This window comes from Ciconia boyciana, chromosome 4 (assembly GCF_034638445.1).
Source record: "Ciconia boyciana chromosome 4, ASM3463844v1, whole genome shotgun sequence".
Lineage (NCBI taxonomy): Eukaryota > Metazoa > Chordata > Aves > Ciconiiformes > Ciconiidae > Ciconia > Ciconia boyciana.
Window position 1 is genome coordinate 30,500,745 of NC_132937.1, and position 27,445 is coordinate 30,528,189.

The 27,445-nt window shown below is 41.5% G+C and overlaps 1 protein-coding gene across 1 annotated transcript in view; it reads right to left on the reverse strand.

The window, feature by feature from the left end:
- Positions 1 to 740: 740 nt before the first annotated feature.
- The window catches only part of C6 (complement C6), a 48,138-nt gene continuing 21,433 nt past the window's right edge, over positions 741 to 27,445 (reverse strand). Inside the window, exons 2-20 of the mRNA XM_072859433.1 lie at positions 25,589 to 25,841; positions 23,413 to 23,503; positions 22,008 to 22,165; positions 21,090 to 21,246; positions 18,626 to 18,770; positions 17,826 to 17,967; positions 16,844 to 16,982; positions 14,686 to 14,886; positions 12,386 to 12,626; positions 11,552 to 11,674; positions 10,525 to 10,691; positions 9,470 to 9,695; positions 8,096 to 8,267; positions 6,870 to 6,981; positions 6,303 to 6,435; positions 5,125 to 5,316; positions 4,503 to 4,593; positions 2,881 to 3,122; positions 741 to 922 (exon numbers count right to left, since the gene is read on the reverse strand). Of these exons, the coding sequence (XP_072715534.1) occupies positions 741 to 922; positions 2,881 to 3,122; positions 4,503 to 4,593; positions 5,125 to 5,316; positions 6,303 to 6,435; positions 6,870 to 6,981; positions 8,096 to 8,267; positions 9,470 to 9,695; positions 10,525 to 10,691; positions 11,552 to 11,674; positions 12,386 to 12,626; positions 14,686 to 14,886; positions 16,844 to 16,982; positions 17,826 to 17,967; positions 18,626 to 18,770; positions 21,090 to 21,246; positions 22,008 to 22,165 (2,823 nt within the window). The 5' untranslated portion in view covers positions 23,413 to 23,503; positions 25,589 to 25,841. The remainder of the gene's footprint in view (positions 923 to 2,880; positions 3,123 to 4,502; positions 4,594 to 5,124; positions 5,317 to 6,302; positions 6,436 to 6,869; positions 6,982 to 8,095; positions 8,268 to 9,469; positions 9,696 to 10,524; positions 10,692 to 11,551; positions 11,675 to 12,385; positions 12,627 to 14,685; positions 14,887 to 16,843; positions 16,983 to 17,825; positions 17,968 to 18,625; positions 18,771 to 21,089; positions 21,247 to 22,007; positions 22,166 to 23,412; positions 23,504 to 25,588; positions 25,842 to 27,445) is intronic.

Below are 27,445 nucleotides of genomic sequence, written 5' to 3' on the forward strand. Positions count from 1 at the left end.
GCATTGTTCATTAAATTTTTCTTTTATATTTAAGCACAAACATGTGTTTAATTGACCTCGAGGGGTACCATAAAAATTCCCCAACAGTGTCTAAGGCTCAAAACCAGCAAACCAACCCAGAAAGCAAACATTCCTCCCTTCAGTTACTCTGATTAAAAATCACATGGTTTTGAAGACTTCACTCAATCATTGCATATTTGTGGTTTTTCATTATTTTGTATTGCTCCCTGAATTTGTACCATGACTGCCCATACAGGTAGCCTCATTCATGACCCGTTAGGTGTCAGAGGGAACATGCAATGATGCTGAATTGCCTGGTCTACCTGCCTGGATGATACAGCAGGTACTCAGCCAGTGAGACAAGCAGCGTGCACAGCAGTCACAAGCACAGGGACAAAGTAACAAATGGCTGAGGAAAGGAAAAGTCTCATCCAGCACCAGGGGAGACCAGAGGCAATACTCCTCTTTCTCCCTTCCCATCCACTCCCCTCCCTCCCTCTGCACATCCACAGTTACCAGCAGTGAGAGCAGTCTCTATACCCCACGCCTCAGGTCATTTTCAGACCAAAAAATAGCCCACTGCCACCCTTTTCCCAAAAATCTGTTAAGTGAGCTCTATTTTTTTTCCCATCCTTTGTTTTTGATCTACTTGTCCTTTCATAACCAGCCAAGTTTTTCTCAGGATGGCTCAGCTTGCACATGGTGGGATGATCGTGGTGGCTACCAGGAGAGCTGACAGGTTACGCCAGGCAGCTACCCTGCTCCAGCACCTCCAGTTTGATGCCAGCACACTTCATGGCTGCCAACGTGCAAAGACTGACTGTTCTCCTCCTCCCTGTCGACTCCATTCGGATGCAGTGAAGGCGGCTCTCTTCTTTGGGGCACTGGTAAGGCACCAGGCAGGAGCACTGGATCTGTGTCTCTGGGAATGAATGTGTTGGAATTTTAGCTGCAAATGTCATGACTAAAAACATATTTTATAGTTTGACAACATTTCAAAGTCCAACAGGGAAAAACCCTATTGGAGGTTCATGATACATTAGTTACAAAAAGCCTATAGTGCATACACAAGATGGTAGCATATTAGGAATAGAGACAAAGGCAGCTTTAAATATCAGTTTTTGCAGCAGTGGTCCATACAGAAGCAGAAATTAAGTATCTAACTATTTTTATCCCCTGGCTCTCCCTGACCTTTCTTCTAAACAAAAAGATATTAAGTTGACTTTCTGTTCCCAATTATCCTTGCACACAATGTTGCTGTGAAATGGAGTCTTAAGGTCCATATTGTGTCAGCTCCTATTTCATTAAAGCTCTCTTTATGAATGCTAAGCTACCTGCTGCCGGCCTGTGGTAAAGCTCAGTCCTGCTGGTTATTTCATTATCCATTTCTGATCTAATCAGATTCTGACTCTTTATATTCCTTCCCAGAAATTCCCTAGGCAGGAAACTAAGTTTCTGCCTTCCCTTTCTTAAAACATATGAAAAATTTATTTTCCTCCATTTAGCTGCTTTCACATGGTACTGCAGTATCTTCTGCCTCTGTGTTGATACCAACAACTTGTTCTCAGGAAAACCAAAACTTCCATTTCCTAAATGTTTGTGCGTACTCATGAGAAAGAAGACTTTTGTGGAGATGGTGAGGAGGAAAGTCTAATTCAAATCTCTTGAGCATCACAATGAAAACTTATTTTATTTAATGTATTTTTCTCCTCTCTCTCTCATTTTTCCTCACTGACCAGGGCTCCTCTGTAGACTTTTGAGAGAAAAACACTGGGGTGCTGGCACAGGATCCAGCTTTAAGCCACTTCCACAGTGGGAGCAGATCTAGGCTTCTTAGGGGCTCTGGAATAAATAAACCCAATATTTTTTTAAAATTATAACCACCTTCCCAAGAGCCCAAGGTGACTAGAGCATGTCCCTCGAGGGGCACACCTGGTCGTGCCTTCTGCTTCAGCCCCACAAGGAACAACATCTCATCCAGTAATTTTACAGCCACCTACTTCAAATCCTGTGCTGCAGAAATCTTGCATCTTCAAAATGGGGTTTTAGGATTGCTGCAGACTGCTGTTGGTTTATTTATCATAAGTACACAAGGTGTGATAAGGATCATATTTGTCTCTGGAAGCAAGTGAAGGAACGAGCATGGCTGCCACTCAGCCTTTTCCTGGCAAGCGCCTGATGTGCACGAAGCCAGCCAGCACCTCAGACATTTACAGGAAAACCCACTGCTCTTATCACCAAGTTACACAGTAAATAGCCAACTTGCACAACAGTGTTTGTAAAATAATCCTCTTAGGGATTTCACCAGCTTAGCTAGTTCATTAAAACTCTTAATAAACACAGTTTTCACATATGGGTATTTGCAAATTTTACCATTAAAATCCCATTAAGCCTGATGGCCCCAGTCTTGCTTTTTAAGTAGCATCATGATTTAATTTCATAATTTAATTATATCCTATAGAGGAATTTAATTATATGCTACAGAGGGTGTGGCCCAAATTAACTCCTGAAGAACAAACTAGTGGTTATAGTAGCCTCACAGGGAATGGGCGATAACGTTGCTGACTATGTTTCTGTGATTAAATATTTAAATGTTAATTCTCCTGAAAAAGTTCCCTTAATCTCCACGTTCCTTTTGTGCCTTACTAACGGGAAGTGGCAATGCTATACCACTTGTGCCTAAGGGAAAAGACACATATCTAAGTGTAACCCTTGGCAGCAGGGACACAGGACTGGCTATGCTTCCATACTCCTCTCACCGTAAATTGCTCATATGGACCACGTTGCCTGTAAATCCAGTTCTTGGAGCAGTGAAGGAGTCAGCACATTTTATTTTTAGATCCAGAGAGCTGGATAAATCCCACCATTCAGAAGTCATACCTGGACACTCCTCCCAGTCATAGCAGGTGTCATAGCCACAGGGCACTTTCTTCAAGCTATTTGCAGAGAGCTTTGCCCTTTCAATAGCCCAGTCTAGGTTGGAACCACTATGGCAAGGGCCAGCATGAAAGAAATGAAATGACTGCTCTCCGAGGCACATTTCAGCTGAATACTGACAGCTGGGCTTGGTCACATTCTGTTCAGAAACAGCATGTAGCACACAGATGTCTTCTGAGTAGTGGCTGCCCCAAGGAAAAAAGAAAAATTATTTTAGCAGGCTGTGGAACAAGTCCATGCTTCTAAACTCTCCACCAGCATCGGGTGAAACACAGCAAAGCCATGGCCAGGTTGGGTATCTGTCTAAAGACCTAAGGCTGTCCCAGCTACCACAGGATCTGGACCTGATACAGCCTAGTGCTGTGAGATGGGGAGGCTTTGGTCCTGCCCAGCTGATGGGAGATGAAGGACATGTGCCTGCACAAGAAAACAGGAGGTGCTGTTACCTCCACAAGGCGTGTGAAATTTCCACAGGCCCTAGGGTGGCTTGCTGAGTTAATGCAGCCCTGCAGCTGTGTGTGCAAGTCTGCCTTTGAGGCACGGTTAATTTGGGACCAATGGCAGGCAAATCCAGCCATGCTGCTTGTAGTTTCTTTCTGTATTGCTCTTGGTTCCTGAGTGGATTTTTTCTCAGCAAGTGCAGGTGTTTCCAAGCTCCGTAATTTTGTGGAGCTTAGTCATTTCCCAAAGAGAGGGAACAATACAGCTCACCTTGTTTATGTTCCCAAGTTAAGTTTATAGCTTTAGTCAACAAAACCTCTCTACTTTTCAGAGGATTTGTCCTATGTACTTTTGACAATGTCTGCCACCCTCTGAACATGCTCTCTCTCTACCCAAGGACTCCTGAGAGGGAAGATACCTGGTTATTTGGGTGTTGACATGAATAAGATGAATCCCATGCCAAGGGACTTGCCTGTGATCACACAGGAGCCCTGGGGTGGAATGTGTATTGATCTCAGCCCTACAGCTGCCCAGTTCATATTCAATCTGCTCATCTTTCCTATCTCCAGCCCCATACCACACCTCCACCCTGGCCAGTCATTTACTAAAAATCCTCTAGGATAACTCTCTATTCACTTGAAGGCTCAGTGGTCTGTGCAGGTCACGTTGTGTAAAGAGACAGTCAATCCAAGTCTTACATATTTTTATATGCTGTGGAGACTGAAACATACAGTATTTTGCAGCATGTTCATCTGATAAAGCTGAATCTCAAACACAAGAAGCATGACCTATTATAGCAAGGTGATGACAGGGCAAATACAGAAATTGGAGGAATAAAGAGAAGAACAGGAAGAGCTGGGATCTCCAGTGGCAGATGGTAGTGTAGATTAGAAGGACGCGCCATAGTGTGCCACTTGGTTAATGTCATTGTTCATTTATTTCAGAGGCTATAAATGGGGCTGTAATTTGGAGAGAGAGGCATAGCTGGCTAATATCTGAACTGATAGTAGTCCTGAATGGCTGTTGTCTTTTGTTACTCTTCTTGTTTTGTGTCACAATGGACTCTTGGTCTATGAGTGGAGATACTTCAAATTTTCTTTTGCTAATTGAAGTACTTAACTTACCCACAATCTTCTTCTGGAGACATACAAACACACTGAGATCCAACCTGCTTTTGTCCTGGATTGCAAACACCTCTAATTTCAGTTTGCACATCTGAAACAAAAGAGTGAGACTTATTGTAACTAGTAACAAAGTGAACAGAAGTATCTTAAACTCCTGCCATAAAACCTAAAATGGATTTATTTCCAGTTATCCCATATTTCTGTCTTCAAAAGCTGCCGTGGTTGGGATTCCACAAGTACGCATCAGTCTTTGCAAAAATCACTGGAAAATCCTGTACAAGAGAAGCTGAAGTTTCAATAGCATGCATTCTCCTACTTTGCTTTCATAAAGTCTTATTAATAGAGCTGGGGTTTGTTTTGTTTTTAAGAAAACAGTTTCAGTATCTCAATTTCATAATTAAAGTATACAGTACATTGCACCCAAAAATTCTGAACTTAATGCTGAAGTTTGGGGCTGAAATTATATGGCACTGTGGTAGGCAGAAAGTAAAACCAAAATTAATTAACAGTTGCTATATGTCTTAAAACCAGTCATCTGCCTCTTAGTTCTAGCTAGCTAAAATAAACTGTGCTGTTAATACTAGCATTATAGAAACAGTAAAGCATCTGCAGGGATACTAACCTTTTTCACATGTAATAGATCTCAAAATAGGAGGTATCCAGGACAGGTCTTTCCCACAGGTATACCGTGTTTGACCAGTGACTATAAACCCAGCTCGGCAGCTCAGTCTCACGGTTTCACCAATGTTGTACTGCTGCTTAAATGGGGAAATTGTGACACTGTCAGATGTTGGTGGCCTGAGGCATACCGAGGCTGTAATAAACAAGAAAAAAGTATAATTCTTGTTGGTTTTATGGTGTGCGGATATTTACAGCGAGACATAACGCTTCAGGTGAAGAGCCATAAAGACACTCAACAACACTGAACATTTGACTGACATTCAAAACTAATAAATATTTGACATAATTAAGTCTAGAAATTTTCAGTGCACTGTCATAGTCTTTAAAATATTTTTCAATCAATAACTAAATAATTACAATGTGTTTCTAATGTATGCTAGTATAATTTAATTTTACAGTTAAAAATAATAATGGCATTAACAGCATATTTTATTTTTTCTTTTGTAACTGAAACTATTAACAAAACAATTAAAATGAATGGCAATAGAAAGCTCATCAGTATATTCAGGTAAATTTTTTTGATAAAATGATCACTAAGTCAATGAAATCACACAGAGTTCTAGAAACTATTAACGCTGTTGGCAAACCCAGGTCAGTTCTGATCCTTAATTCTTAATTGGACTATAAATACTTCAAGGCATTGATTTATTGTGGGGATTTTCAAGGCAGCCTGGGGGGGTGGTGGTGGTTAGAAACACATCATCCATTTAATATAAAAAGTGGTAGACAAATTCCTCTAAGAACACTTTCTTCAGCGTAACTGTCATTAACTTAAAGATATCTATATAAGTCTAGAAACAAAAGATGAGTCCTTCTGTTAAAGATATTTAAAACTAGAAAGAGAAGGACCTCACAGCATCCGAGGGTTTTCTAAAGCATTATTACTATATCCTTACAAAGCACATAACAGCAACACTTCCGAATTAAAAGAGGAATGATGTAGTGACTCAGTAGGTTTTTGCCATCTCTAGTGTGAATACATGAAAAACCTTCTTAAAATGCTATCTTTTCAGATATAATTACAGATTCTTTTGTTAAAACCTGCATTAAAATCTATTTTGTGTCTTTTTCTTCCACTTATGTTTTGTTGCTGGGCTAAATTAATTTGCTCTTTCTTACGTTGACATTCAACAGGTTGCTGTGTCCAGGTTTGATCTGGCAGACACCGAAGGAATTGATAGCCACTGAGGACATGACCACTCACACAGGCAATTTCAGCTTCTTCCCCCACAGCATACTGGTTCTTTTCATTCTACAAAAAAGAAACAAAAAAGCCCGCCCCCCCACCCACCCCGATCTATGGTAATGAGACTGGACTTTGTCAAAAGAAACCATGATAAAAGCCTGATGGTATGATGTAATGAATGCTTGCTCTTCCTACTCTGAAATATGAGTCATCCACTCACCTATATAATGATATGTTTGTCCAGCTGCACTAACTGATGTCATGGTTACAAAACAAGGATTCAAGGACCACTGTTTGAAATGGATTTTACTTTGCCTTTGCTTCAGTTGCTGGTGGACTTTGGTGGACTAGAGTCCCACAGCATGCCACATACACAGCAACATGCTTACTAGAACAGTAACTAGCCTGGGTAACAGGCATATGTAGCAAAGCAGCTGTGACATTTCCCACCTCTGCAACTCCTACACTTTCCTTCTGTATCACTCATTTTTCATGCTTACCCTGATAAAGCCGTTTTCTGGTGGGTCTGGCCTGGAACATCCAGACTCAGGTTCACCAATCAACACATCCTCTTCTCTTCTGGCTTCATCATCATTTATACAAGGAGCACCTCTGAAAAGTAAAAATTTGCTGTTATGGATGTATCTTAAGCATTGGTGTCACCAAATAACAACGGCAGAATGTCAGGAGCTTTGGACAGGAATGCTGCGAGTGTTTCCTACCCGCCCCCAGGTGAAAGAACTTTATTCTGTTAAGTAAAAGACAGTGGACATCAAAAGTTGCAGGTGTTGAGAGGAAGGAGAATGTGAGAGCACCAAAAAAGTGATAGATACAGGGCTACAATTTCTATTGACATAACTCATGAAATATTTTTATAGAGTAAGAAAAAGAGGCAAAGAACAGCATACAGAGGAAGTCTCTAAGGGGTCCATGTGTTTTGGTTGAGTTTAAGATAGTGTAGACAAAACCTGCCTGTTGCCATCAGGCGATGGTTAAAGGAGGCTGGTCGCTGTGAGGATGGAGCTGTACAGCCTGTGGTGTCTAACTGAGATAAGTAACAAAGAGCTGTGGAGCCCTTTGCTTTTAATCCTCTCCTATCCACTCCAGAACCTCCCCTGTAGTCATTACAGCAGGGATGATGAAAATCCTGCTTCAGCTCTTGGTTCCACTAGAAAAACTGAATCGGTACAAAGCCTTGCTCTTGCAGATGCAAGAAACTGAGCCAGTTTGGGGTTGAAGTTATGATTTTAAATTGAAACTGCAAAACCGGTACTTTACATACTCAAAGCAGGAATATGAAAAGCTTGGTAGTTTCAGTGGAATTCTCTGAGACTAAGTTCAGACCTAAACCTCTAAGAGAAGAGGATCAAAAAAATGGAAACTGCAAACTCCTATGAATGGAAGCAGATGAGCTTTGGACATGTCTTGTCCATGTCTTTGGACAAGAAGCCATGCAAAGCAGCATAAAAGTTCTACAGGCATCATTTAGTATGTAATTCATCAGTCATTTACGAGGAATAAAAAATGAATAAATCCAAACTCGAAGCAAGTTGCAAAGATTTTCAGACATTCCCTTCTCTCAGCCCCACCACAGAAGTTCAGACAGGCGAGCTGTCTGCTCTTGCTCCTTGGTAGTCACAAGGGCTCCTCCATTCTGGAGGGCTCCGTAACTCTGCCCCGTGACTATGGAGATACCATAGTCACTTTTGACCTACCACCTTCTTACCTGTCTGTGAACACAGAGACATAACAGTCCTCCTCTTCTTCCTGTTCACCTTCACAGGGCTTCCCGCCATTCATCGGGGAGGGATTGTTACACTTGCGGGTTCTTCTTGTTTTGAAGGAAGCATCGCATGAACTCCATTCAGTCCAGCAACCCCAGCGGCCATCTACAGCAACTGCAAGAAATAAAAGAAATCCCATATTTTGGTAGATCTGTACCATACATAGTATTTCTCTTAAGGCCACATATGACAGGGATGGTGGTAAATTAATAATAGCCATTTTCAGAGGATTTAAAATGGTTACTGTTAAGGGATTAGATTGTCTCTAGAATGTGAAGTTTTCCAAAGAGATGGTCAGCCAAATTCCAGATGCTTCATGAAAACCTAAAATATATCTTCCTTTCTAGTTTTGATTGCAAGTAATATTCAAGCCCAGAAGCAGCTTATTTCCTACTTCTATTGCACACACAGATGTTTGAGTTTTCATGGTGCCGAGAACCTTTTCAGATAGCTCAGTATTTAATGAGTTATTAAATAAATCTGAGCTCTAATATCATGTCTAAACTCTAAATCTATATCCCATGCAAGCTAAATTAAAACACTACTGTCTTTTCTTAACCCTGGGGTATTTTGTTTGTGGCACCATGAAGCATATATAAACATTTTTATTTACACACCCTTTCTTTTCTGCATGCAATACACTTTCTACATTCATCTCTATCTGCATATATTCAATTGTTTATTTCTTTCAAAATATTTCTTTATCACGGTCAGATAATGAGACCTGTAGCTGCCTAAGTGACTTTCCCTTCTGTCTCCTTTTGGTCCTGGAATATATGTAATAATGAATATAATACCATAAGTCTCTTCTGTTTCCCATAGATATGGCACTAGTGCCAATTTCATTCAAAAATCTGTTTGTATTAAATTGTTCTTTCAGTTCTTCAGAATGATATGTTCCCTCTCCTTAAGACAACTGAGTTTTCCTTCCGCATTGTAATCAACAATTTTTATCTCCATTAGTCATTTAGTCTTAAGCATAATAGGCTATAGGGAAAACTAAGGAATGGGTTTCTTAATTTTTGCATCAATTATCTTTGATCTCAACTTCATTCTTATTGCTGAACAGCTCATTTCCTATTATCTTAGTTATGTAGCTAAGGAATCTTTTACCATGTCTTACAATTTCTTTTGAGCTGTGCCTATTCAGTTTGATTTTTTATTTTTAATCCTGCCTTTATACTTACACTTTCTGACCATCACCATGTAGTAAGAAGTGCTATGGATTTAGTAACGGAAGGTTGTGTCAGATTCATCTTTGACAAATAGATACCAGAAGGACCATATTTACATTATCACAGTATCACCCCAAATACCTGATTTGTAACCCGGAGCTCGAGTCTCACAGTTTTTGCCGTAGGTGCCTGCCTGGCACAGGCAGAGGCATTCCGTCCCAGAAAGCACGGGCCTGCCGTTGTTGGGGCACGGGGCACACTGGCAAGGGTCAAACTTGCCCACGTATTCTCTCAGGGCTCTCCTCAGGTTGCGACGTTTGGTCACAGCACATGGCACGTTCTTCACCAAATCCACAATGGGCGACACCTGGTAGACAGCCATTCAGTAAGCAGTTACCTAGACACAGCAGGGTCCTGCTCGGGGTAGCTGCAGAATTTTAAAGCCACTAGAGCCTACATATGAAATTATATCACACAGGACTCAGGCACGTTGAAAGTTATGGGTGCTTTAAAGGAGCATGACAGTGCTATACGTCTATATTATCCTGTTTATATTGCCTTTATTTCCCCAATTTAGGGCTCTGTGAGCCAGTGGAAAACCAACCAAGTGGGATACCATGTCTAAAAATTCAGGACACCATAGATGACGTGGGGATTGCTTACACCTGGTCCGTGCCATGTGAGACATCCCTACACTGCCTTCAGGAGCTCAGCAGCTGCAGTGGGAGAACAATCACTGCATGCTGCATTCAGGCAGGTTTTGCTGTTTGCCTCGCACACTGTTTCATAATAGCTATGTGTCATACCTTGCAATATAGGCCTGACAAGGGAAAGAGCACAGGGGGGAAAAAGTGTTCCCAGCACCATGCACTGCTTTCCTGCACAGTCACTAACCCCTGCCCATGCCTGAGCTCCTGCTGGTGCTGGAGTAATTCACTCATATTCCTCCCTCTTACTCTCACTGTCCATGGACAATGCAAACCTGGCGTGGCTTATAAACCAACATGCACAAGAAGTAGTTCTAATAAATGTTTTGTATGTTTGTGTTATGTCCATATGTATGTGCATTCATATCACACACAGCATCATCCCAATTTAAGAGACAGAAGCTCTCTGAAAGACAGAAGCTCTCTGAAGAGCTGCTAAATGGTGAGTGCTTTACTATCATCTCAATTATTTTCTTGTTCTTCTCTTACCTCAAAGTCAATCACCACGGGATTGTCCTTTGTTGATTCCAGCCAGTATGTGAAGACTTTGTGTCCTGGAAAAGCCCCCTTTTTCTCCCAGGCCAGAGCTGCCGCATGCTCTGACCTGCCACCTTTTACCAGGGAGACTGACCGTTCAGATGACTCCAAAATGGAACCTGAAAGGAGATTTCATCACAGTATTGTCAGACAAAGGCCCCCAAAGACAGTGAATGTAACAACAGAGTTCTAAGAAAAAGTGTAAGAGCATATAAAATAATATACTAAGATTAATTTTTTGAAGCTACCCTTAGAAGAATGAAGTCTAGGCTCAGAAAAACAATCCCCTCTATGATAGCAGCCTGTCATAGTCTTCCAAATGAAAGTGTCTGAGTCCTCAGCCATTCAGAACTACACAAGACACTTGTGGAAAATGCAGGGGATACAGCAGGCTCCTCTAGAAGAACACACTGCAAGGCAGGATCTTTAATCCCGGGTGTAAACACCTGAGTAATGGAAATTGATCATAAAATGAGGACAAAAACATGGTGGAGGTGATGAAATCCCTGGTTTTAGTGATGCAGAACATGACTCTTGCCATTCTTGAAGAAAATGCACCAACTTTCTGCAGTTCCTGAGACACATTTCTGGCATTGCCAGGGAATTCCTGCACCTAGATGTCTGCTTGGCATGAGGAAGATGGTAAGGGACGGTCAGGGAGTGTGTTATTGCTGCCCAACTCTCTCAATGAGCCCTGAGCAACCCTTAAAGAAGATCAGGGACTCATGGATCAAGAGCCAGTGCCACTGGATCCCCAGTGATGGTGCTCCAGAGCAGAGGAAGAGCACTCCTACATATAATTTCTTTTGCAAATAAGAGGATGTTTCCAGTGCTTGCTTCAGAGTCATACAGTAAAACAGTGGTGGAAGAGCATCTGTAGTTCAACAAAGCTGGGAGGTCACCTGTGGCACCTAGCTGAGGGGAATGGTATCTCTCAGGGTAAGTAACAGGACGTGGGACCTATTCTTATCATGGTCACCTTCGTGTTTCACAGTCATCTTGTTTGTGGCACATCTGGTATTGACTTCCTTTTTCTTCCAGAACAACACACGCCTTGTTGTTTCTATTCGGACACACTGCATTGATTCATCCACTGTCAAGCCTAGAAATACCACAGAGCAGCAATTTCATCGCCATAGCCATGTTACATGACAGCACCATGCCCCCAAGCTCCACGTCGAAGTGAGCCATTGCAGGTCTCCCTGCTCCTCACCTACCACTGGAGACTTCACTACTGCAGGCACCTGCTTCCCCAGGTACAAACAGCATTGGACTGAATCATGCTTACCATCCCCTTTAGGTACCCTCCCATACCCATGCAAGTTACAGCACTGTCATTAAGGATCACAGCTTTTCACCTTAGATTTCCACTTTTGTGGTATTGTCTTTTCATTTTGACAGTCTTGCAGTCATGGGAATATTTTTAGAGTAATTTCTAATCAATACCAACAACTTTAATGACTCTATCCCAAAATGTACCACTTACACCTCTCAGACCTCAGTCCCAAACTGAAGTATGCTGGAACACCTTTTCCTGGTGGCACCTGGTCTTGATCTGAAGGTCTTAAGAGGTTTCCCTGAACACAGTGATGTTTACCAAGTTAGGAACCTCTTGAACTTTTCAAATTAAGACAGTGTAGAGCAAAAATTTCTTCTTGCTCTATATTTAGGCAGTGTGAGTAATTCCTGGGTCTATGCAAGTCTAAACGATTTTTTGCTGTTGGAGAACTTACTATGTGGTATAAGACCTAAACAGAATGATAAGAAAAGCTAGTAAACAAATTATGATATTTTCTTGTCAAAGATTACATACCCGAGTTCTTCAGTTCCTCAGAGCTGTACTGGTAAAGAATGTCATAGGAACCACCCATCTTCCCAGAGGTGTAGTAATGAGTGCCAAAGTCATCAAATATTCTGCTGTATAAAGCGTAGTTGTACTCCAGTGGCAGGTGGTTAAGTGCTTTTAGAAAGACATCTGAGAGCTGCAGATCTGACTGTTTCATCGTGAAGTTTGCAACAGCAATGACTTTATGGACTCTAATAAATTTGGAATTCTAGAAATACGAAAAGGGGAGTCTTAGCATGTTCATAGGTAGTTAATTGCAGAAAGTAGAGGAGCCAAGAGTATGTCCTGAAATACATTGCAAGAACTAACTAATTCTGTATATCATGCTGCTTTAACCATGAACAAACTATCCCTGGAGTTTCCAAGAGCCCTGTGAGGTTCTTGAAGACAATGCTCATTACTCCTTTACATTGTGGGAGTATACAGCATTCCAACAAAAATTAGGACTTCCTGAGCACCCACCAAACAGAAAGCAAAAGGCTTCCTGCCATAACAAACACACCAACAATTGATAAGACAACCAAAAGTTTCAGAGGAAAGGCTTCAGTTTATAAGTATCCATGGGTTGTTTGCAACTAATCTGGTGAGTGGGTATTTTGGACACTAACTCAGTGTTACAAAGTTTCATAATTCATCACTCTGCTAAAACTAAAACTAAACCACAGGGATAAAGATCTCATTCAAGATTCTTCCATGCAATATGCAAGATTTCTTCCATGCCAATAGGGAAAAATGCATGACCTTTCAAGTGGCTAGGGCCCTCCAGAGACCCTGGGATGCCCATGTGAAATCCTTCTGCACACAGTTTAGCATATAGGTCTGAATCTGACCTCCCAAAGCCCAGGTAAGTTCCCCCTCCTTTTAAGTAATCTAAATAAAATTCTATTTTCACTATTTAAGAAGGTATTGCAAATTCATTTATAGATCTCTCAAACATATGTAAGTATACATCTATCTACAAACACACATAAATAAAATGTATACAGGTAGAGATAAAAATAGAGACTTCCCATATGATGCAGTAGAGAACATGAGGAAGTCCCAAGTTAAAAATCCTGCTGTGGATCCACCAAGAAGGGATTTTTGGCCTGTGTCATCTTTAGTCAACACCAGACTAAGTTATTGGCTATTTCAGGTGGGTTTCTGAGATTTAATGACAACAATGCTGGAAAAAAATGTACATCCAAAAATCCTTCCTGATGAAGGTTTCATTTAAATTAACATTTTGCATAAGTAGCTTTGGTCTGGGCTTAAGCCAATAAGAAGCCACCATTCCGCCAAAATAAACTTACCAGTTGTACAAAAGAACAGCCTGATCTGTATACAGGTATCTACATGGGAATGAAAGTCCACAGGTTTCCAGTAGCTGGAACTTCAATATAGTTGAATTCAAACTAGAAGTAATGGACTATTTAAGCAGTCAAGTTACTTAACCATTAGGACAAGTTAGCAAGGCTTGCAGTAAACTTCCATCATAGGAAATCTTAATATTAAGCCTGTTATTTTTGTAAAAGATTAATTCTAATTGTATTAGAACTACTGGGTTTCAACACGCCTTAGTTTCGGTCAGTCCTGTGGCCTCTTCCATGCAGAACTGCAAACAATAGCCCATCCTTTACTGCCATTAAACTATAAAAGTACATAATGTTATATCCCACAGTATTTATCTGCAGTAAAGGTGCAGAATTTTATGGGAAAAAGGTTTTCTGTTCTCAGATATTTTCTGTGAATGTATTATTTCTGAGGTTATCTTTATGACCAAGAGCACCTTGACAGCCATGAGACTCCAATACGCAAGTTAGTTACCAGATAAAAAACTAATGTAGATTAATTCCCAGTACATGCATATGTATAACATTCCTGAGTGCACTTCAGTTCTTTTTAGAGTTGTCTGCTGCTGTTACTATGTGGTATTCTGCCTTCTTAATCTATAACTAGGACAGGGAAAGGAGTGGTTTACCTGATCTGATAATCTCAAATCTGTGTCAAATCTGTGCTTTTATAAGTGGAATAAGCCTATGATTTCTGTACTAAAAACAGAAAAGCATGTTGCATTACAGAAGGTATGTTACAACCAGGAACATCCTGTAGTATCAGAAGAGGAACTTTTATTGTGTAATTCTAGTTGTTTGTTTTGTTTTTTTAAAATATACATAAAAAATACCTTTGGTATTGGCATTACTTTTGGTAGCCTTTGGTAGCTCAGTTCTGAAATGAGCAGACAGAAATCAAACAAAAGAAAGAAATTGGAGGCACCATTCAATTACCTTTTCATGTGAGGCTTCAATGGCTTTCTTAAAGGAGGAAGATGATGTGACTTTAACCCGTGTCTTTTTTGAGAAGAAAAATGGGATACCAGAAGATTTTTGACCATCAGAAGTGGATGAACTACTTCTATGAGCACTGTCACTCAGGGGAGTTAAATCATTGTAGAAATCTGTTGTTACATCATCCTCTTCATCTGTTACCTGGAGATTCAGTAAAGCAAAATGCATTTGCCCAAATAATAATCTGAAACATAAATGTATTAAGCAATACATTCATGATTTCTTTAATGGAAGAAACATGCCTGATTATTTGAGACATGGCAGTAAGCTAAAAAACTGTTCTTAACACAAAAGATGAGGCTGAGAAAGGTTAATAGGTGAGACGAATACAAGATAAGAAGTAGATTTACTAATAGGCATTTAAACAAGGAAAAAAAAAGCATGTAACACTTTCTTCTAAAATTCCCCACCCCCATGCCCCAAAGCTTAGGAATAATTTTCAACAAGTGTTTCAACACATTTTTCAAAGACTCTCAGACCTTCATGCTATGTCCACACTATGACTAAGTCCCAGTCCCATGGCTTCTATATTGTACAAGGCAAAGAGCTTGATGTTTTCTGTCCTTTCTTCTTAATTCCCAGCTAGAGGAATGAACAGGTTTCCAGAGAAGAGTCTTAGAGTATAAGTGCAGTGTTAGCACCCATACTGCATGATGAACTAAGGAACCAGGAGCAAACCTGCCTGCAAGTTGATAAACCTCAGTGGTGCTGTTGTGCAAAGCACCAAGGCAACTGTAGCATCACTTCAGAAATTACTAACTTCCCAAAACTCAGGCAAATCCCTGTGGGTGTTTGAAAGATTAAATTTTTTCCCTCCTCTAGACTTGTTTAATTAATAGGGCTGCTAAGGACCTTGGGAGGTGAGGTGGTCCATTCCCCCAGTCCAATCCCATTCGCCAAGAAGTCATATGCTTTTGCATGAAAACACACTGGAGTTCCAAGAAGAAAGCCTGATCCAGTGACCCTTCTATACCAAAGGCTGCTCTAAATGCATGATATAGAGGCACTCTAAAAGGTGAGATTCACAAACCCCTAACAGTTCTGCAAAGGGACATCAGTAACTTATTTAAAGAGACCTGGGCAAACCAACTTGTTTTTCCCCACTTAATATTTCTGCACACAATAATTTTTCACCATTATTGACAAAACCTACAGGTCATGGCCAATCCAACTGCAGTTTCCATGGAATATATTAGGGTTGCTCCTGTTTCAGTTGCTCCTGTTAAAGTAATACTAAAAACTCACAGCACTCATGGCAAAAATCAGAAGTTCAGATTTCATTCATTAGTTGAGCTTTTTTCACATCCTGCATTCCTTCCTTCCCAATGCAGTACCTACTGGCTTCAGACAGGGCCTGCCAATATGTGCACAGCCAGATATTGTGCCCTAACCATGGCATTCAAACAAAGTATTTTCTAAATATCAGTCTCTAAAAGCCTAAAATATCAGGTCTAAAAAAATCAGTGATTCCCAGATTTTTTATAAGATACAAGCCAGGTTCGTTTTGTCCTTGGCCTGTCCTGCAAGACTCCTCCCCAGACTGTGTACTTCTTGTCCTCCTGCCTCCCAGGCTCGGTGTCTGCCTCCTCTCCTTGCTGCTCTTCGGAGGGGCTGGGCAGGGCACAGGCAGGACTGAGGGCTGAGGGAGGAACTGTGTTCCAAGGCTGCAGGTGACCAGAAGGAAGCTGGAGTTCGGACAGCCATTGGTACTGCGAGGATACAGCAGTGGTGCTGAAATGAGCTTTGGACTTGAACGAGCCTCTGGGCCAGATGACGTCAGGGTTAGGAGCAAGGCCCTTGGTACCAACTCAGAACGAAGACAGGGCCACAGCCATGAGGAAGCAGGAGAGGAGCCCAAATCAATCATGTTGACTCTGATACGTGATGCACTGAGTAAACACAGATCTGAAAGCTGTGAGTAGAGCCACCCAACTGCTCAATTTATCCCGTTTCCACACATCACCTGAAGCATGTTCAGGCCTCACCGGGTTGAGAAATCTTGTCCTAAAACACACATTACTGCCTAAGACTTGAGCGCATGACTTGGACTGTGATTATGGCAACGGTTTTTCAGCTAGGAGTTGCTGCTTGAGAATACCTGAAAGCTGACAGCCTCCAGGTTCGCAGGAACACGGTACAATTTCCTTGTCTCATCGTGCTTCACTGTTGTGCATTGTTCTCCATTGAATGAGTTGCCAAGGACTTCCCCTCGGCTCTCTCCCGCCAGAATGTGAAATCTAACAAAAAATTATTTCCAGATATTAAACAATCCCGGAAAGACATATAGACTTGAAACATTTAGTGGTATATGGCTGCATCGAAGATTTTGTAGGTTTGAATGAAATGGTATGAGCATCTGGGTTACGGTACTGCTTTCAAAGAAGTTCCTCTACAAGAACTTTTCATTCACACTGAATTCACCTAAAAAAATGCTGTAGTAACAATCCTGTTTCCTACTTTCCAGCAGTGCCTAATCCTCTAGATAATCCCAGTATCAGCATGAGACAGTCACTCTTAAGCAGAGAAAAACCTAAAAATGGCCTAGGAAATTGAACAAGCAGTTCTCCATATCTACTGTAAGTGATGCTACCAGAATGCACGGAGTTCAAAATTCAATTAAAAAATGCAAGACTACCTGGGACCAGCATCCCATGTTTAGGTTTCACACTGCTTAAATTAGTAGCCTGGAAGAGGTGATGGGTGGTATTGTGTGAAATGTATCATAGACAAAAAAACTTCTGTAGAGGAATATCCTCAACATTTCTGAAGCGCTTGGCATAACTGAGCTGGAAGCTGGCAGTACGTGATGCTCTGTGAGGCAGGAAGGGTCCCTCAGACAGCAGTGCTCCCCGACAGCTCTTATCTAGTGCACCAGCAGTGCCGAGCAGGACTGGCAGATGCAGTGGGCAAGTCCTAGCCTGATGGTTTGGTTGCATTTTTAGAATTTCTTGTTAATTTTAATTTGAGAGATTATGTGTTTTAATGGGATACTCTCACATGCTAGTTGGGGATTAGCTTGTTTATGTAAATTAGTGAGATAACAATCTCAAGTTTATGAAAAATAAGCAAAGCTGGCTTACCCGCTGCCTATTAACTGCGCACCTGGGATGCTCTCATACTTTCTGTTACACACGGTCTTTTTCCTCCCACAATTTCTTTCATCAGAGTTGTCCCCACAGTCGTTTTGTCCATTACATTCCAATTTTTTGCTAATACAGCGACCTGCACCAGAGACACAGCAGCAGCAAGAAACTTCAGGCAAAGATTCGTCACGTTTGAATGCAGACAAGGGCAGTCTGTCTTTTTCCCTAGTAAAGGTGTGAACTTGCCATAGGAATTAACAGTGAGACAGTATAATGCCTAGATTATTCCAATAAGAAACAGTTGTTTCAGTTCTGCCAGTTTTGCCTTGCTTTAAAGCTGCAAAGGCTTCATTTAAGGTTTAGCAAAAGGATATGTGGATAAAGTTATTTTGAGGCTAATCAGGTTTATTTAAATTGAAGGAAACAAAAAATACCCACAAATTTAATAAAAATAGTGTGAGTTTCTGTTCAGACAAATTCTATGGATATGTTTGTACATGAAAAATTTGTGCAAAGAAATATTATTGGAACAGTGCTACAGTCTAGCTATCATGGTCATGCTGACATCCCAGGCTAGAGATTGCATTTGAATTACTTTTAGTTACAGAAGAAATTGCAAACATAAGCTGCTACTAATACATATGAAATCCTTCAGTAGACTTTTCTCCCTGCTCCTTTTCCCTGGAATTTGTGCATGGAATAGACAAGATCTGGATCATCTGGACCTTTTTTGTCTCAGTGTCTAATCTTTTGACTATCTAATAATGCAGGAGTTACACAATGAAGATTATCATTACCACTTTCACACTGAAATTTATTCTTGCAATCAACTTCCACTATGTTGCAGAGCTTAGTTGGGAAGCATGGGCGGGAATCCACCAGTGGCTCGGTACAGGCCTGACCCCCAAACTGGGATGGTCGCAGGAGTGTCCGAACACGAAACTGAAAGGCAGAAGAAATAAAACTGGGGTTGTTTGTGTGAGCTGGTTTTGTCGCTAAGTGTCCCCCGAGGGAGAGACACATGCCTCAGTGCTGCTGAAGCTTTATCAAAACGAGAGCCCTGAAGGGAATAATAAGCTATTTTTGTCCTTACATCCTACCGCACCATCATCCCAGGTAAGGCAGGCAGGGAACTGAAATCCAAGAGCCTCAACAGCCCTGACGGAGCATACTTGATTAAACACTTGACAACCTGGGCTACATCACTGGAGGAATCAAAAGTTCAGTCCCTGTATCTTCAGTTTTAAAGGTACAGTAGGAAACCTTGTGTGAACCGGCTTATGGAGATTTTTCCTGTTCTTTATCATCTCTGTTGAAATATAAATACTCTGACAGTGGCATGTATCCCCATCCCCAAACCAGCTGGCTTGGCTTCCACACATGAGGCCTCTTGTCTGAGGAACACTGGATGACTGGGGAGGACAAAAATGGTTTTCAGGTTTTCCTGAAAGCTTCTGTTACTAAAGAACATTTGGGAGCAAAATCTGGAGCTCACTGGGTTTTCTTTCCTCAAGTCAGTACCCTCCATGCAGAATAACAAAGCTGAAGGCTGCTAGGCAAACCACTTCAGATATGTTTTCCACTCCACTTCAAGGGACTGCTGGTGTGACCTATCTGCATGTGACTGAACAGTTCCTCCTCTAAGAATTTTTCCCTACTGGAAAAGCACAGTTCCTTGCAGACTTCTGTTACTTCCTTCCCTGTAGACAGACCCTGGAGTCAAACAATGCAGGAAGATGTCTAGTAAAAATCAGTAATGGAGTGCCTATGAAGGGAGAGTGCGAGGAGTAACACCAGGCCATCTGAAAGCTTTTGAGCTCAAGATAACCCTTCCTTGTACTCCATTTGGGATCCATAACACTCACTATACTGTTTGTGTGAGCTTCCACCTCTTCATCCCTCCCCCTCAATGGGACCTTGTTTACACTAGTCTTCACACTTACCTTGGAAGTCACGTCCTCCATTCTGATGGTTGTTTATATTTATAAAGGTCACAAGCAGTGATCTTTATAGCTTGGAGGGAAAAATGGATCACAGTCCACACAAGCACCTTTTTGTTTGGAGCAGCAAATATGTTGCATCAATATTTAAAGTTAATAAAAATGAACAACACTTCTATATATGGATCTGTAGGTAAGAAACTCAGCCATTTAAGAAGATGTTGATTACAAAAAAAATCAGTTCAGTTGAGAGCAATGCCTCCTTTCAGCTCTTGCAGCTTGTTTGCTGTCTCCCACTCTCACTGTTTCTCCCTGCCCTGCTCTCATACTCTCCATCCCAGTTGCAGGATGGGAACCTCACAGGGGGGTTCACATCTCATGCCTACAACGGCTTCTTCATGTCTTCCTCATCCTGCATGGGTATCAGAAAGTTATATATGTATGTAAAGATATACTTATGATACCTGACAGGTTTTTCAAGACTGCTTTTCAGGCATGGATTTCTGAAGCTGAGCAGGACATTCAGAGGAGAGCTGTAGGCTGTGTCTGCACAGAAACTCAGAGCTTCTGTCATGGTCAGCCTCAAAGCTCAGACCCACCAGCCACATAACTACACCAAACAATCTGCACTCTGCACCCCTCTACTCCCTACAACCTTACATTTGCCAAGGCTTGGTTTCTTTAGGTCAAATTCACTTGAACCTGAATTTTCACCTCTTCCCTCTCTGCCATCTCACCCCTAAGTCTACCATCAGTCAACAGACACGAGCCCAAGAGGAAAAAACACTGTCCTGGGGCTTTGTTCCACAGATATTAAGTACATCCACCTGTTTTTTGTGTAGGCTATAAAGGTTGGGGGAGTGGTGCTCTGGATTTCTTAACACCAGTGCTGGTTAGGATTTGCCAGTTAACTCTTTTGCAACAGATGATTTGAGTTTATTATTTTTCTTGTCTTTAGAACATATAGAATGCTATGGGTAAGTTAAAGATTCCATGACTTTCTCCCGCTTAAACAGACATGCAAACTCTACAGCTTAATTTATCCTTTACGTGGAAAATTCATCTTTAATAATGACAATGGAACTTTTGAAGCAAGTTCTCATAAATGGATTCACACTACTAAATCACCCCTTTCTGTTTCGATCTGCTTATTTTAACTTTTTCTCTCCATCTTCTACTGTTATAATTCATAACCAATTTCCCTTGTTTACTTAAACTGTCATTTTGCATATCAGTTGCCATAAAGTTGAATGTATGAAACAAAGAGGTCTCTTAAGCATCATTTCTTGCATTTAGCCCATATAATACGTTTTCTACCTACTTGTTTTTTAATGCATGGGTCACACTCTGACCAAGGGCCAAAGTCTCCAAGCAGACAGTTGATAGGACATGTTTGCTGGTTACATGCACGAGATTCCTGCTTTGTGCACAGCTGGTCACAGAAGTTTTGGCTATAATATTCATCCATTCTTATTTGCCTAAAAAAATAGACCAAGTTAGTCTAGGAAGGAATCATAGACAGATTGCAGATGTTCTCAAACTGTGGGTGAAGGCTGATAAAGAAAATTATTTGAGCCCAATGAAAAAAACCTGAGAGATAATAGGTAGTTGCAGAATGTTGATTGAAAGAAAAATCCAAATATGCCTTAAGTTTACAGAGCAATTCTTTTTGATTCATGTCACTTCAAATGTCCCAGAGAATAGCTACAGAAAGAGCCAGGAGCGAAAGAGGGGATTTCTTACAAGTTTAGAATATACCACTGAATTGCATCTAATTTGGTGCTGCTGAATCTTTATTTGACTTCAACTGTTGTCATTAAATTAATCATACAGGAAGGTACTTTCTGTAGGCTTGCCATGCTGGAGCTCACCCCTCCCATGGCATTGCTCTGTACGGGGCAGAGCGAGGCACTGAGAGCCGTTCCCGTGTGCTCACAGGGGCTGGTTGCTCAATGCACGCTGCTGGCAAGGCCATCGTAGGACCTGGCTGTTCTCTCCTCACTACATGTGTTGGCAGATATAGGTTTGTTTGGAGGTACTGTAATGCTCTGTATACATAATCTTGTAATTAATAAATCTTGCAATTAAAATATAATCTATTCATCTGGTAAACACTTGAATATGACAATTTTTCTCGGAATATTATGGAAGCTGGAGCTTCAGACCCAGGCCCCCCTCCCCAGAGGTTGTATTTTCTCAGGGAATAGAAACATAGAAGCAGTGAGATAGTTGGCCCTACCTGTGCCTAGTCTGTATGCCGTAATTGCAGGTTTGTGAACAGGCGGACCACGGCCCCCACGGGTAATGTTCACAGTAGCACCCCTGGCTGCTCCCGATCACCAGGCTCAGCAGGATCAGGTGCACTAACATGGTCTTGTCCGTAGTGAAGGTGTCCATCTACCGCACATGAACAGGTAACAAAAGCTCAAGAAACTATCACTTATGGTTGTGCCTTAGAGACATCTCTTCTAATTTGCAGAGTCTATAACTCTGCCTCACAATATAAAGTTACTAAGCAGTGTACCTAGAAAGGGTCAATAATGCATGATACACATTCATCAATAAGTTAGTTAATACTTTAAGGACCAGAAGTCACAATGGCTTTTTTGGCCACTTGTTTATCAGGAGTACTAATCATGACTGCACATTGTTTCTGTTTAAGGAGTTGCTTATAAATGATTTTGAATGTGACAAATAAAGGCCTGCTATTGCTCTTCATTGCTTAGAAATATGCTCAAAAATATTTTCTAGGAATAAGAATAAAAGCTTGAGACAGTTCTTCCTATAAAACACGTGAAACAACAAACAGGATCTTAACAGCAAGCAGCCCCATCTATTAGCCTGTAACCAACTCATTTTCACATGCTTATAAACACCCTTTGCATAAGTGTTTTGCTGCAGTGAATCCTTCCTTCAGCTTTTTGTTGTTCTTAGTTTTGACTAACCTGTCTAAACCACAAACCATCACTATTCAAAGCTCATCTGAATTTTCTACCAACAGCAGAAGACAGAACAGCTAGTCTATTTTTCACTCCAGTGGTCAATCAAACTTTATTTGATAAGGCAGAAAGTTATAGGCAGTCTTTTAATAATGCTTAGTAAACTTGAAAAATGTTTTCCAGACAAACTATTTGTTCACTGAAAAATGCAAAAGATTTTTGCTCCTCATCACAAGATTGAATTAACACTAAATTTGACAGGCTGCTAGAGTAGAACATTATAATTTTGTTTTGCCTCAAAAAACCCAAAACTCAATAGGAAGTTTTAAAAGCAAAGTATTTATTATAAAACAATACTCCAAAAGATTTCATTTTGAAAAGTTTGAAATGAAATGTGCAATTGTTTTCTATTTTAGGTTTTTAGCCACATATGCTATTATGATTTTTATACCTTGCTGAGAAAAATTAAATTGCATCAAGTCAAAACATTGCCTCCTCCTTTACTAAAGAAAGGCAATAAGTCTTCACACAGCTGTCGTAGTGAGAACTCAGAGCACTTTTTACACAATAATTCATCAGTGAACAAGTCTTTCAGAGAGATTTAAGTACAATCAGGCACAAAATATGGTAAAGCTGAAGACAGAGAAATCAGCAGTCTTGCCAATGAACCACGAGGAGGACGGGTATCACATCTTTTTTCCTTACCTGGGTTCCTGGCTCCTTGCACCAACAGTGCCGGCTCAGAAAAGAGATGAAGCCCTACAGGACTCCCTCAATTACTTTGCTCATTCCTTCACTGTACGGTACATAGAAAAACACTGTTTATTCTTGTCTGTGAGCAAAACTCCAACTAATCAATACATCATATCAACAGCTATACAAATGTAAGCACATGAGAGATTAATTCAACATTTTAAAGAAAAAAAACACCACAAAACACTTCCCCATATGTCTTGTAACCTGTGTGCATTGAAGCCAGCAAAAAAGCTTCCTTATTAACTTACTGTAAGACTGTTAGCTGCGAAGTCAGGCAACTTTGCAGACTGGTGTGACCCTGGCATGGTTAGCTTCAGCCTCTTAAAAGAAAGCGTGGAGGTTTTGTTTGATTTGGTTATCCGTTAATGAAGGCAGATTTGGACCGGTGGCAGAAATGGTCAGAATGAAACAGCCTTTCCACCAGTGCCTCCAGAGAGACATGTTCTAGAGAATTGTGGAGGAACAGCTATTCGTACAAATGTAGCTGCCCAACAGGACCTGAGAGGAATAAAAATACCTTTGCATGAGGCCATAATGGCTCAATGCACTGCAGGTCTCCTTGTGCTGCCCGACAGAGCTCTCAGTTTGAAGGTAAGAGAGTGACAATCTGGTAAGATGGCACATCCTCATAGTGCATTATTGCTTTCACTAGGAAACAGGAGACAGAGTCCAGGCCAGGGCAAAATACCTGTCTGTTGCTGCACCCTCTCTGCAAAAGTGGGGCTCCCAGAGAAAGCAAAAACCCAAATACATTTGAGGTTATTTAAACCTCTTTGCCTTTTGCCCTTTGTGGTGAGCTCTGGACACACAGTGACCCTGGGGACGTGCAGCCAGCAGACAAGAGCTGCTGAGTGCCTCTGCCCTGCAACACGGGCACCACCCCAAGACTGAGGTGCCAGGGCAGGAATTAAAATGGAAAGCAGGAGAATACATCTGTGCAGAATAGAACCAGCAATGACAAGCACAAACCAAGGAAGTAGTTTGCCCTAAAAAAAAATCAAAGTCTGGAACAGAACCCAAAACCTCCCAGATACTGGGCATGTGTCCCATCCAGAGGGCAACGCTGCATTGAATCCCCCTTTACTCCAGCAGACTGGCAGAAACATGTCAAGATGTCGGAGTCCTCAAAACATCTTTCCCAATTTGTTGGGACCCAAGGTCATATATATCCTTGAAAAAGAAAAACAACTCAGAGCTTCCTGCATAGTTTCATTTTCCAGTTGCATTTGCAGTTGTTTTTTTTTTAATTCTAAGTTTGGCCAAGGAAGTGTTGTTACACAACTTGAAGACACAATGAGCAAACTGATGTTCTGCCAGATCCTTATTACATTGTGTAAACTTGTCATAAGAAATCAAAAATAGTCATCACTCTGGCTCCATGGTGGCTGCTGGGTGGGATTTGTAAAGTTATGTGAAAAATACTGGCTTCTACCTTTCAGAGAGCATCTCCTAACCCTCAGCACTTCCAGCTCACAGAGGGCAGCCCCTCCAGCCCCAGTGGGAGGACAAACAGAAGATGCCTGGCTTCTCCCAGGCTTGTAGAAACAAACCACAGCTGTGAGCTGCAACTCAGTGTTTATAGTAGTATAACATAGATGGCTAAAATCTTCTACTGAGAAACTACTTTTACACTTTTTCTTAACAGGAAAACAAGGAGTTACTAAAAAAGTTTATAAATTTTAAAATTATTACAAGGATAGGGCGCTTCACACAGTCTACAAGCAGTCTGTGCCATTCACAATCAGAGAACAAGCTAGCAGACAAGCACCACAGTTAGCATTGACAGAAAGTTAGGTGGAGACTGGTACTGGTTGACTTCACACCAAAGTCAGTGCTTGAGGACAGCATGAGTACGTCCATATTGAATTCTTAGATGGGGGTACATGTGAACTTAACTCAGTTGCCTGAAGCTGATGGGCCACAGCAGCGAAGAGCACTGCTTGGGCTAACTCACATCTTGGCAAAGCTGCATGCCACTGCTGACGTGCCCCAGGAGGTTGTCAGCTCACCTGCAAGCAAGCAAACTGATCAGAGGAATGAAGAGTCTGGACCAGGACAACAAAGCTGGCATTGATGTAACCAAAATGACTAGACAATGGAGCTTTTCCCAGTTGTGGCAGCTTACCTCGTGACACTGCAGGACTGCTCTCCATATATATACCTCAGTTCCCCACAGGCCTTGTCTATAGGATATCCTCAGAGCAATCTCGCTCTCTTCTGCCCTGGCTGGAGATCATCACTTGCATATGTGCATCCTTCCCTTACACCACAGGATGTGTCAGGGCACCTGAACAGCAGGCAATACCCTAGTGCTGACACTTCACTTCATGTTCACCTTCTGTCCTCACAGGCAGCTACTCGCAAGGTTTCCTCATGACCTTTTAAAAGTATGAGAAATCAAATAAGTCTGCTTAGAGATACAAACACTTAAAAATTTAGACAGCAATATGGCAAGTGATGGCTCATGCAAACAAGGTTGCCTTCTAGGACTGATTTTCACATGGAGAAGCATCAGCAGCAAAAAGTGCTCTTCCTCTGGACTATCGTCCTGCAGGCTTTCACACCCATATGATGCTGTGCCTTACCAAGTCTCTGGTCTCAAGCTCTGGTGCAGTATTCCCCAAAGACCAAACCACTATCACTGGAATCAAATTGGCAGCAACCCAGAGAGGTCAGTGTACAGATGCATGCCATTTTACAACACAGACTTTGGGAGTGTCTATGCACATATCCATGGCCTCAATTTCATTATTTCTGCAAGAAATATTTCTCCAGCAAAACAAACATAACATCCCTTCATCTCTGCTGCAATGTGTTTATAAAAGATAATTTTTCAAAGAATGGGGAAATGTTATCTCAAAGAGAGTGAAGAAATCCAATGAGTATTCTGCCTGAGACTGTAGCATTTCTAGCTGGGTTTCACAAGGTCACGCCTCATCTATTGCATCCTACTCAGAAAAACCATATTATGCTCCCAAGTCAACCTCTAACCCCCCTCTGAGAGCAGCCTAGGTTCTCACATCAAAGCTCTGCTCAAGGGAGAAACTCTAGAACTGTAAAGGGGAAAGAGCAGAAGGAATGGGGCAAACACCACAACATTTTCTGGGAGGTAAGCAAAACAGGAGTCAAACAGCTCTTCAATTTAAGTGCTATCCGCTGGTGCTTTCCAGATCCCCTAGGTGCAGAGACAAGAAAAGCCATTCATCCTGTCCCATAAAATTCAGAACTGTAGACTGTTACCACCTACCTCCAGTTCTTTGGATGATGAATAGCAAGAGTTTACTGAACTGCACCCCTCATCTCACACAGATCTTGCAGACATGGTTTCAGCTGTCTGCTCTCTGACAAAGTCTGGAGTTTTAAGAGCATAAACTGACACTAGACATTTTTTTCCCCTCAAAATCTTCCTGAAAACAAAGTGCAGGAGAAATCTCTCATACCTACATGGCAGATTAAAATTTAATATCAGGCTGGACTGTGAGGAAAATACACTTTGCACTTAATTCAATAATTCAGTGAGGTATTTTTCCTCCTCTTTAAACTTTTATCACCCTATATGCCCCCCATGAGAAGGGATATTGAAACAAAAAAATGAAGGCATCTTTAAGCACGAAAGGCCATCTGAATGGCTTCAATACTGAGCTGTTTTGACATATCCTGTGGCAATAAGAAAAGTGAAACATAAAATATCTTATTTACTCTGTCCATCACCGGGCTGCCTGACGACAGGGGTGGCACTGCCCCTGGCATGGCACGGCGGTGGCGGGCAGCCTTGCCTGCAGGCAGGCGCCCATCACTTGTGCTCTGCTTCACCAGGAAACTCGTGCCACTGCCTCCTCCCTGGCTGCCACCGCTGAGCGGAAAGAGGTGTGGGATCGAAGAGCAGAGGCAAAGGCTTTGAGAAGAGGGGTTGTATCAGCACAGAGGATGCTGTGAAACAGCAGCACCTGTGGAGAAAAACAATTTCTGTCCAAGGATTGTA